The sequence below is a fragment of the Aotus nancymaae genome, unplaced genomic scaffold (assembly GCF_030222135.1).
Source record: "Aotus nancymaae isolate 86718 unplaced genomic scaffold, 86718_ANA_hifiasm-v0.15.2.pri h1tg000058l, whole genome shotgun sequence".
Lineage (NCBI taxonomy): Eukaryota > Metazoa > Chordata > Mammalia > Primates > Aotidae > Aotus > Aotus nancymaae.
The window spans coordinates 10,235,222-10,246,526 of NW_026988472.1; the positions used below are offsets into that span (position 1 = coordinate 10,235,222).

The 11,305-nt window shown below is 52.6% G+C and overlaps 1 protein-coding gene and 1 non-coding gene across 4 annotated transcripts; both read left to right on the forward strand.

Moving 5' to 3' along the window:
* The first annotated feature begins 426 nt into the window (after window positions 1–426).
* KCND1 (potassium voltage-gated channel subfamily D member 1) lies at window positions 427–8,775 on the forward strand. Of its 3 annotated transcripts, none has more exons than XM_012471636.3 (7): window positions 427–3,376; window positions 5,423–5,585; window positions 5,684–5,767; window positions 5,855–5,953; window positions 6,226–6,476; window positions 6,992–7,220; window positions 8,281–8,775. In XM_012471636.3, the coding sequence occupies exons 1-6, from the start codon at window positions 2,253–2,255 to the stop codon at window positions 7,215–7,217; spliced, it is 1,947 nt and encodes a 648-aa protein (XP_012327059.1). In that variant the 5' UTR covers window positions 427–2,252; the 3' UTR covers window positions 7,218–7,220; window positions 8,281–8,775. The 3 variants fall into 3 exon arrangements, with proteins under 3 accessions (XP_012327059.1, XP_012327058.1, XP_064220429.1); XM_012471635.3 differs by having other exon boundaries at window positions 427–554; window positions 659–3,376; window positions 6,992–8,775; XM_064364359.1 differs by having other exon boundaries at window positions 6,992–8,775.
* A 1,724-nt stretch (window positions 8,776–10,499) lies between these two features.
* LOC135269969 (U6 spliceosomal RNA) lies at window positions 10,500–10,606 on the forward strand. Its single transcript, XR_010338202.1, has one exon. It is a non-coding gene; the product is annotated as a U6 spliceosomal RNA (small nuclear RNA).
* Window positions 10,607–11,305: the final 699 nt, after the last annotated feature.

The window sequence follows — 11,305 nt, forward strand, 5'->3', positions numbered from 1 at the left end:
CGGAGGAGGTGTGATTTGAGGCCACTGGATGTGGATAGATAAGGGAGACCCCCCTCGGAGTGGGGCCTGCCTGGGAGATGACTTGGTAGCGGCGTGGGACCTGGATTGTCCCCCTCTACATTCCCTTTACCTTCATTTCATATCTAAAAACAGGAAGTTGTGTGCTCCAGTCCCACAGCCGAAATCTTAGAGCAGGGGCTCTAACCTATGCTGCGTCCCTCAAGGGGCAGCTTTGGAGACTTGGCCATCTAGAGAAACTCCCCAGCAATTACCCCCGGTTCTCCTGCCCTTCCACAGTCTGGGGGGCAGGGACGGGACAGCGCTGCATCATTCCCTGTGGCACTCCGCTCTGGGGCCATTAACAGACGCCTCCCCATCGATCGTATCTGCTAAGTGCTGCTGATTCAGGCGAGTGGGGGTGGGGGCCCCTGGGGGCAGAGCGGGTAGGAACTGGGCAGGAAGAAAGGGGAGTCCAGGAAGGAGGTGGGGAGAATTGGCAAAGTTCCCTGCCACCCCCATTTTCCAGATGACGCGACTGAGGCCCAACCAGCTTTGTAGGAGGCGGAGTCTCCCCAGGGTCCCTCTCTGGCTGTCCTAGGGGAGGGGGCTCGGGGAGCCACGAGGCCCCTCCCTGCCTCTCTCTTCATCTCCCGGCAAGCTTGGAGGGGCGGGGAGAGACAGCCAGAGGAGGAGGAGAACTCAGGCAGCTCTGCAGAGGGTGCCAGGAGCTCGGGTGTTTGGTACCCCCAGCCCCACCGCTGTTGCTGCTGCTGCAGCAGGGACACAGGTGAGGACGGCCCGAGAGGCGGGGGAGGGGGACCACCACTAGCGCTGTCCTCATCCTTTCCTGGTCCAGCCCCCACACCCTAGCCCATCCTGGGATAGTCCCCAGGGGTCCTGCTGGACCTTGTCCTTCCCAGGCCTCCTTCCGGGGACCCCGAGCCCTCCCCCTGCCTATGCCACCTTCTCTCCTACGCCTGGCTGTGGTTGCTTCTCTTCCTTCTGCTGCCGCTGCTGCTACTGCCACTGCCCGGCACGCACCGCCAGCCCCTTGGGGTGTGGTTTCCCCAGACCTGCCCCCAACAGTGGGACCCAGCCTTCTCCCAGCCTCCCCTGCCAGCTTCCTGCAAAGCCCAGGAGCACCCCCTCCCTGGAGACACACCCAACTCCCTTACAACATCCCACCCCCCTCTTAATCCCATTTTGGGGTAACCCGCTTCCTCTTATTTAGTCTTTATAGATCCCCTGGGTGCTCTGGGACTGTGCCCAACTTCCTAACATTTGATTCCTAGTCCCTTGGAATTCCCCAGGCCCCTTTTTCCTCCCTGTAGAACTCCTGAGAGTGTCGACCAGGCTTTCTTGGCCCCTCTAGATACCCACCTCCCCCAGATAACTCTCGGCCTCTCAAAAAATAACCCAGCCTCCGTCTAACCCTTTAGATAATGCCTTCCCCTCTCAAGCCCTACTAGGAGGTCCTCGCCTCTCCTTTCTTCCCCAGAACTCCTGTAGAGTACAGACACCCCCCCGGGCTATTCTTGGCAGCTCTAGGCACTCCCAAGACACCTTTCAGCCTCTTTACAACCTCCTGGCTCCACACCCACCCCTCGAGATGCACCAGCTCCCTTTCCAGATCCATGAGGGGGCTCCAACTGTCTTATGCTTCCCCTAGAAGTCTTGAGGGTGTGGACAGCCCTCCTCACCTGTCTCAGCCCCTCTAGAACCCCCACTTCCAGACACTCTCAGCCTCTTTCAAGCACATCAGGTCCCATTTCTATCCCTCTGGATGCCCCAGTCTCCTCTCCAGTCCTACAAAGGAGTTCCTGGCCCTTCTGCCTTCCCTGAGACTCTTGAGAGTGTACACAACTCCCCACGTGTGTCTTGGCCCCTCTGGATGCCCCCAGACACCTCTTAGGCACAGGCTGACTCCTTTAGAATCATCTCAAGTGTCTCTAAACCTCCCTCAGCTCCTTCTTGGCCCCATCCCCACAGCCTTTTTCTGCTCTTCTCCACATCCCCAAGTCCCTTCTCAGTCCCTCAAGATATTGCCCAGGCCCTTCCTAGGCCCTGTAAATGTCCCCCAAGCTCCTGCTCATCTCTCTAGTTCTTCCTCCTGGTTCCTCTTGGCCTCTCTAGACACCCCCAGTTTCCTTATTCAGGTGGCTCAAAGCATCTCCAATCCCCCACCATCCTGGAGACAGCCACATTCTCCTAAACGCCACCCCCGCTAAGTCTCACTGGGCTTGGGGAGTGGCATGATGGCGGCAGGCCTGGCCACATGGCTGCCTTTTGCTCGGGCGGCGGCGGTGGGCTGGCTGCCCCTGGCCCAGCAGCCCCTGCCCCCGGCCCCGGGGGTGAAGGCATCTCGAGGAGATGAGGTTCTGGTGGTGAATGTGAGTGGACGGCGCTTTGAGACCTGGAAGAATACGCTGGACCGCTACCCAGATACCTTGCTGGGCAGCTCAGAGAAGGAATTCTTCTATGATGCTGACTCTGGCGAGTACTTCTTTGATCGCGACCCGGACATGTTCCGCCACGTGCTGAACTTTTACCGAACAGGACGGCTCCACTGCCCACGACAGGAGTGCATCCAGGCCTTCGATGAAGAGCTGGCCTTCTATGGCCTGGTCCCCGAGTTAGTCGGTGACTGCTGCCTTGAAGAGTATCGGGACCGAAAGAAGGAGAACGCTGAGCGCCTGGCAGAGGACGAGGAGGCTGAGCAGACCGGGGATGGCCCAGCCCTGCCAGCGGGCAGCTCCCTGCGGCAGCGACTGTGGCGAGCCTTTGAGAATCCACACACGAGCACTGCGGCCCTCGTTTTCTACTATGTGACTGGCTTCTTCATCGCTGTGTCGGTCATCGCCAATGTGGTGGAGACCATCCCATGCCGCGGCTCTGCACGCAGGTCCTCAAGGGAGCAGCCCTGTGGCGAACGCTTCCCACAGGCCTTTTTCTGCATGGACACAGCCTGTGTACTCATATTCACAGGTGAATACCTCCTGCGGCTGTTTGCCGCCCCCAGCCGTTGCCGCTTCCTGCGGAGTGTCATGAGCCTCATCGACGTGGTGGCCATCCTGCCCTACTACATTGGACTTTTGGTGCCCAAGAACGATGATGTCTCAGGCGCCTTTGTCACCCTGCGTGTGTTCCGAGTGTTCCGCATCTTCAAGTTCTCCAGGCACTCACAGGGCTTGAGGATTCTGGGCTATACACTTAAGAGCTGTGCCTCTGAGCTGGGCTTTCTCCTCTTTTCCCTAACCATGGCCATCATCATCTTTGCCACTGTCATGTTTTATGCCGAGAAGGGCACAAACAAGACCAACTTTACAAGCATCCCTGCGGCCTTCTGGTATACCATTGTCACCATGACCACACTTGGGTGAGTGCGGACTCTGTGTTGGGGGCTGCCCAATCAATTACACTCACCCTTTCTGCAAAATTAGGAAGTTTAAAGGAATTATCTCTTTCTTTCTTTCTTTCTTTCTTTTTTTTGAGACAGAGTTTTACTCTTATCACCCAGGCCAGAGCGCAGTGGCGCGATCTCAGCTCACTGCAACCTGTGCCTCCCAGGTTCAAGTGATTCTCCTGCCTCAGACTCCCAAGTAGCTTGGATTACAGGTACATGCCACCACGTCCAGCAAATTTTTGTATTTTTGGTAGAGATGGGGTTTCACCATGTTGGCCAGGCTGGTCTCCAACTCCTGACCTCAGGTGATCCACTCACCTTAGCCTCTCAAAGTGCTGGGATTACAGGGGTGAGCCACAGTGCCTGGCCTCTTTCTCCTTTTGGGCTTCAGTTTGCTCATCTGTATAAACTGAGGGAGCTTGACTTATTCTTCAGATCCCTCCCAGCTCTGACAATGCCTTAATTTTCTAGGTCAGGAGACTTGGGTTCAAGGATTATCTTAGCTGCTGTCTTTCTGTTGATGTCGTTTTCTCACGGCCTCAGTTTTCCCCTCTATAAAATGGGAAATGCTGATCCCTTCATCATCTAGAGAGGATTCAATGGCATCACAGTCGTGAAAGTTCTCTGAATGTTTCTGGTGCAGGATACATAGGTGTTGGCTTTCTAGCACCTCTTTTTCTGTTTTGGGGACCCATGTCTCCCAACCTTCTAGAATTGTCTGCTGTGTGGGGCACTACTTCTGTGCCTTTGTGATTCCTGGATGTTTCCCAGAACAAGATGTTTTCAGCATTTTTTTTTTGTCGATCCCTGCAGAAGAAACAGTTGGGATAAAACTATCGAATGGAATCATCGAACTCATGAGCTTTCTAAAGATATTGTCTAGGGCAGATGCTGTGATCCTTCTCTAAGTTTCCATCACTGGGATTGAGTATACAGTTGGTGCTCAGTATTCACTGAAGGAATGACTGAATGAATTGGGTTTGCTCAGTGCCTTCATAGAAATACAAAAAAAAATTGATTTGGGATTTCTAAAGAGTAGACATTAATTCTGGTTGGAGGCCCAGGATCAGACCGACAGACAAATACTGAGTGCTTACAGTGGGCTGGAACTGAGTATTTTGATGGCTTTTACTCTATTCAGGTCCTCACAACAACTCTGTGAGGGTGGATGGCTGCCCATGTCTCATAGTTGAGGACACGGTCTGAAATGACACATCACAGAGCGAGCAATGGCCAAGTTGGAGAGACTTTTGAGCAGAGTCCTGCATGCTTAAAATGAGTCAAAATACAGAAATAAGGAACAGCCATCCTAGGGCACAGCTTGAGAAAGGGCTTAGAGGCTGAAGACTGCAGAGGCTGTGTTTCTGTGGAGGAGTTCTGATTGGTTCTGCGATCAGAACAAAAGTATGCAGTGTGATCTTTGGCGAGTCAGTTACAGAACCTCCCTGATCTTCAGGGGAGCTCTCTGTGAACAAGTTAGTAAGGCTGACTCTGCTCTATCTCTATGGGAGGTGGGTGGCATGGAGAAAGGCAGGGGGGTTTCAAGGCTCCTCCCTGTTTTGTCATATGTGGACAGTTATCAAGGATTCCCCTATAGGGGAATGAGAAGGGGTCCTACCTAGACCAGGTAAGACAGAAGCAGCCAAAACCAACAGAACACTCATCCCAGGACTTGAAGCCCTTCAGCTTGCCTGTGGTGCTGGGACTCTCTCACCAGGAGGTTGTGTTCACTGCCTGTGAATTCTTCATGCTCCCCTCTGCTTGGTTTTCATAGATTTCCAGCTGACTCAGGTGCTTGGTATATAGCTTGGACAGGGGCAGCAGATGATAGGGGCTGAGTGCCAGGCCCATTTCTCATTTGGCTCCCCGACATTTTACAGAGCAAGAAACCAAGGCACTCAGAAGGTTTGAGTGCCTGACCAGGGTCACAGAGCTAGTCTGGGTTAGATGGGATGGAGTGGGGGACTGAGAGGTAGGTGGGCACTTTTCCTGACCTTGACCTACCTCCCCTCGCTCCAGCTATGGAGACATGGTGCCCAGCACCATTGCTGGCAAGATTTTCGGGTCCATCTGCTCACTCAGTGGCGTCTTGGTCATTGCCCTGCCTGTGCCAGTCATTGTGTCCAACTTTAGCCGCATCTACCACCAGAACCAGCGGGCTGACAAGCGCCGAGCACAGCAGGTAACCACATTTCCCATCTGAGCACCTCCTACTGTCCACACCCCAAGCCAGTCCACTTTGGGGCTTACCCCCTGAACCTTTATCTCCTCTCTCTGCAGAAGGTGCGCTTGGCAAGGATCCGATTGGCAAAGAGTGGTACCACTAATGCCTTCCTGCAGTACAAGCAGAATGGGGGCCTTGAGGTGGGTTGGGGTCTGGACTGGGGTCAGGGTGAGCCATGACAGCAGGAGGAAGGTGCTGCCCTTATAGCTCTGCTCCATCCACTCCAGGACAGCGGCAGTGGCGAGGAACAGGCTCTGTGTGTCAGGAACCATTCTGCCTTCGAACAGCAACATCACCACTTGCTGCACTGTCTGGAGAAGACAACGGTAAGGCCTAATGTGAGGTGGTATAGCAGAATATAGGGGGTCCCTCCGTGGCCATGCCAGCTCTCTCCCTTGCATGGGAGGCTCACTACAAATTGTGGAAATCACACAGAGCTTCCTGGAAGAGGCTACAGGAAAGCCAAGCCTTGAAGGATGGGCAAGGGAAGGGAAGAGAGAGCAATTTCCAGAAAGGAGAAAACAGCCTGAGCAAAGGCTTGAGGGTGAGATCAGCTCCCATGGGATACCCCGCGACTCTGCCTCCCTTCTGCCCACAGTGCCATGAGTTCACAGACGAGCTTACCTTCAGTGAAGCCCTGGGAGCTGTCTCGCTGGGTGGCCGCACCAGCCGCAGCACCTCTGTGTCTTCCCAGCCAACGGGGCCCGGCAGCCTGCTGTCTTCTTGCTGCCCTCGCAGGGCCAAGCGCCGTGCCATCCGCCTTGCCAACTCCACTGCCTCAGTCAGCCGTGGCAGCATGCAGGAGCTGGACATGCTGGCAGGGCTGCACAGGAGCCCTGCCCCTCAGAGGTAAGCAGCCCTCCTACCTGCTAGCCATACCTGGGGAAGCTCAGAGCATGCACCAGCGGTTTTGAGATTTCATGATTCCAGGCCTAGCAAGTTATGCTCGAACCCAAACCCCTCCATGCTGGGAGCTTGGGTTTATCTTGTCTGGAACTCATTCTTCATCTATGTTTTTTGTTTTGTTTTGAGATGGAGTCTCACTGTCACCCAGACTGGAGTGCAATGGTGTGATCTCAGCTCACTGCAGCTTCCACCTCCTGGGTTCAAGCGATTCTCTCACCTTAGTCTCCCAAGTAGCTAGGATTACAGGCATGTGCCACCATGCCTGGCTAATTTTTTGTTTTAGTAGATACGGGATTTTGCCATGTTGGTCAGGATGGTCAGGCTGGTCTTGAACTCCTGATCTCAGGTGATTCACCCGCCTTGGCCTCCCAAAATGCTGGGATTACAGGCATAAGCCATCATGCCCGGCCTAAGATAACTTTTTAAGAGACTTCCATCTTCTCCACTCTTGTCCACAGCCGCTCAAGCCTCAATGCCAAGCCCCATGACAGCCTTGACCTGAACTGTGACAGCCGGGACTTCGTGGCTGCCATTATCAGTATCCCTACCCCTCCTGCCAACACCCCAGATGAGAGCCAACCTTCCTCCCGTGGTGGTGGCGGCAGGGCCAGCAGCACCCTCAGGAACTCCAGCCTGGGTACCCCTTGCCTCTTCCCCGAAACTGTCAAGATCTCATCCCTGTGAGGGGTAGGCCTGCCCATTCAGAGGGCCCTCTTCATTTCTGGGGACTCCTTTCCAAAGCCATATTTTTGGGAGGCAGAGAGGGGCAGGCTTGGGGACCCCTTCTGCCCCCCACTGAGAACTATGCAATGGAGTTTTGTGAAATGGTCCACATGGTGGGGAAGTAGCCAGGGAATGGGAAACTTCCCCCCATCCCAGACATTTTTCCTGGTGGGAGCTGAAGCACTGGGCTTCCACAGGCCCCTGGCCTCCTTGCCCTAGCACACTGGGAATGGCCCCTCTCTCCCAGCTGGACTCCTGCATGCTCCTCCCCTCGGGCTCTCAGATGAAGGTAAAGCTTTGATCCAACATCTGAGCTCTGGCCTAAGAAGGAGAGTTGAGATTTCCTTCTCCCTCCAGGTGGGGTATGGAGCTTTGGAGGTTCAGAGAAGAGAACCCTCACCTCTGATCTGGCCTCTAAGCGAGGTCCTCACTCTCCATCTAGCCCAACAATTCCCCGATTCCAAAGCTTGGAATGCAAACACAGGCTTCATAGGCTGTGGCCTCTGCAGTGACCTGCCATCCCCAGGCCTTGCCTGAGGGGTCAGGCTGCCTCTCCCAACACACACTCAGATAGCACAAACTTCACCATCCCCTTCCCTGGCTGCTGGAAATGGGACCCCACAACCCTATCCTCTGCTGGGCCCACAGCAAACTCTAGCAATAGCAGCTGCTGCCGTGTCATTATGCAAAGCCTCTGACCAGTTTGCTGCAGCATTTACATCTGCCCTAATCAGGGGGCCACCTCTAACTACTCTTCCTCCTCTCTTCTCCTCTGGTTTGCTTCCTTCCTGGGTTGGGCTGGAGTCTGGACTGGCTGAGATAAGAGCCTGGCAGCCAGCAAGAGCTGGGCGGTGTTTGGAGATCATGGGCTGATTCCATGTTCTTGGGCAAGAGTCCGGAAGCATCAGGGGCTAAGGCCTGGGATGTTCCTGAACTTGGGAGTTATAGGAGACAGGAGGAACTTCTTGATCTCCTCCTCCTCCCTTACAATTCCTTTTCACATACTTCTTTCTTCTCCCTCAAGTCACCTTCCAGAACTCTGCTCTCAGGCTGAAATCTGGCATCATCTCAGGTTCCCTGTCCCCAGCACTGTCCCCATGGAGCTGGCGGCTGACAAAGATGTAGTTTCCATCAGTCAATAAAACCTGAGAGGAGAGATGAGGACTGAGTATCTCCTGGCTCTGTGGGTTTGGGGGCTGGGTTGGGCTGAAGGGGTTGAAAACACTCTGATTTTGATCCCTTTTAGCTAGGAGAAGGGCTGGTACGGGTCAAGGTATGGGAGATGGATGGTTGGTGATATATTCTGGAAGATGGGGATCCAGGAGTAATGAAAGAACATGGTTTGAAGAGTCCATCTACAGTCAGTGTCCTTGGATATCATCTGCTCCAGTCTCCTCATTTGCAGATGGGGAAACTGAGACCCAGAGAAGCACATAAGTTGGTTAGAGGAGACTTAAACCCAGGCTTCCTGACAGCAAACAACTCTGAATTTAACCCTAATAAAAGCATCTCTTGGTTTGGTAAATTTCCCTTCCTTGTGGGCACTCCCTACATTCTCTCTTCTGGGCTACTGGCTATACCAGGCTAGTGTGTGGCTGAGTTCTGTAGAGCACTGAGCAGACAGATCATGGATTCAGGTTGACCTGGGTTCCAATCCTTGGGTGAGAGAATCATTTACTTTCTGTTGCCTCAGGTTGCTAATCTGTGAAACAGGGATAATTTATTTAGTCACCAAATATTTGTTAACTTCCATCATGTGCCAGCCCTAGGGATACAAAGATGGGCAAAGTAGACATTGTCTCTGATGCAGAGTTGAGCATGGAAGGCAGACAATTAAGTCATTACAACATGGTGTGGCAGAACTAAGATCCATGTGTTATAGAAGCATGCAGATGGCAGGAGAACCTAACCTGGCCAACACACAAGGAATGAGTTGGAGTTAGCCAGGCAGCAAATGAAAGGATGCAATGTTCTAGGCAAAGGGAACAGCATGTGCAATGACCTGGAGGTTAGAGAGTGAGCTTAGGCCTTCGGGGAACTGAAAGTAGTTCAGTCCAGCTAGGGAGGAGAGTGCGAGGCTGTGACGAGAGGAAGGATGGAGAGGTAGGCCAGATAACAAAAGGATCTGGAAGCTATGACACGAATTTTGAACTTCATCCTAAGGATAGTGGGGACCTCTAAAGGCTTTTAAACAGAAAAGTCATAATGAAGTTTGTTTCAGAAGGATCATTCTGTCTGTGAAGAGTGGATATAAACAGTCCTGGAAGGAAGAAAAGTAGGGAGGACGCTTTCATAGTAGTCCAGGTGGTAGGTGACAGTGGCTTGGACCAGAGTAGTGGCAGTAGAATTGGAGAATCTAGAGATTTGGGAGGTAGAATTGGCAGGACTCGGGATTGACAGGCATGTGGGAGTTGAGGAAGAGGGAGCAGTCAAGGTTGACCCCCAGGTTATGGCTTGAGCAGTGGCTGGGATGGGAGTACTATTCCCTGGTAAAGGGAACATCAAAGCTGTTAGCACTCAGTGCTAGGTACATAGTAAGTACTTGGTGAAAGGTAGCCATGATTACTATCATGAGTTCAGTTATAGATGTGTAGTGAGTGGAATATATGGGGCTGGAGTGAGATGATCATGAGAAGATTCAATATGATAATGTGCATAGGTATTTGGCACAGAGCCCTGAACACAACAGCAACAGGCCCGGTAAACATGAAAGTCCCCTCCTCCCATAAAGTCTCATGAGCAGAAAACGCTACTAGAGCCCAATTATTACTTAATGCCTTTCAGGGAAGAACTTCAACTAGGGTTAGTATCTGAAGGGAATCAAAGCCCTATTCAAAACAGCTTTCCCATGGTCTCTTTCAGTCAACCTGTTGTATGGCTTGTCTCCTAAGATTGGAAGTAAACTCTAAATACCTTCTTGGTTCATCAGCTCATCTGAACCCCATAACCATTCCCTGAGATAGTATGGGCAGGCATTATCATTCCCGTTTTAAACATGGGTAATCCCAAAGCAACACAATGAGTTCCTCAAGGTCTTAGTTGGTGATGGTCCATCTGTGCCTGGAACTGAGGTCTTTCTGGCTCCAAAGCCTGGGGTCCTTCCACTGCACCACCATGCAGACTACTTTATTGAACACTTCCTATGTGGTGGGCACAGCACCAGGCCCTTTACAAGCATTAATCTCTCATCCTCAGATTGGAATTATCATTGCCAATTTATTATAGAGTGGAAATTGAGGATGGGTGCTCCCTTCCCAGCACATAGACTAAAATTAGAACGATACAGAGAAGATTAGCATGGCACCATGTGAAAGGATGACACACGAATTCGTGAAGCGTTCCATTAAAAAAGTAAACAACAGGCCGGGCGTGGTGGCTCATGACTGTAATCCCAGCACTTACGGAGGCAGAGGCGGACGAATCACGAGGTCAGGAGATCGAGACCATCCTGGCCAACATGGTGAAACTCCGTCTCTACTAAAATACAAAAAATTAGTCGGGCGTGGTGGTGTGCACCTGTAGTCCAAGCTACTCAGTAGGCTGGGGCAGGGGTATCCCTTGAACCCGGGAGGCGGAGGTTGAAGTGGGCTGAGATTGCACCACTGCACTCCAGCCTGGTGACAGAGGAAGACTCCATCTCAAAAAAAAAAAAAAAAAAAAAAGGTAAACAACAACAACAAAAATTGAGGACGGAGTGGGTGCCAAATGACTTGCCAAAGATCACTCAGACAGGAAGGGCAGAGCTAGGATTAGTGTGTAGTTCTCCAGCCACTCAATAGCAGGGATTTTGCCAACCCCATTGCGAGACGCTGACTGGTGACAGAGGTGGTTCATAAACCTCGACTGACTCAGGCAAACTTAGTTTTAGAAAAAGGCTAGGCTTGGCCAGGCACGGTGACTCATGCCTGTAATCCCAGCACTCTGGGAAGCTGAGGCGGGAGGATCCTTTGAGCCCAGGAGCTCTAGATCAGCCTGGCAACATAGCGAGACTTTGTCCCTACAAAAAAAGTGAAAAAAAAAAATTAGCCGGGGGTGGTGGTGTGCGCCTG

Excerpts from the sequence above, each read along its gene's own strand:
- KCND1 (XM_064364359.1), top strand. The coding sequence starts at position 2,253 with ATGATGGCGGCAGGCCTGGCCACATGGCTGCCTTTTGCTCGGGCGGCG. Across the intron at positions 5,768-5,854 it reads AGCAGAATGGGGGCCTTGAG|GACAGCGGCAGTGGCGAGGA; the intron begins GTGGGTTGGGGT and ends CATCCACTCCAG. Across the intron at positions 6,477-6,991 it reads AGGAGCCCTGCCCCTCAGAG|CCGCTCAAGCCTCAATGCCA; the intron begins GTAAGCAGCCCT and ends TCTTGTCCACAG.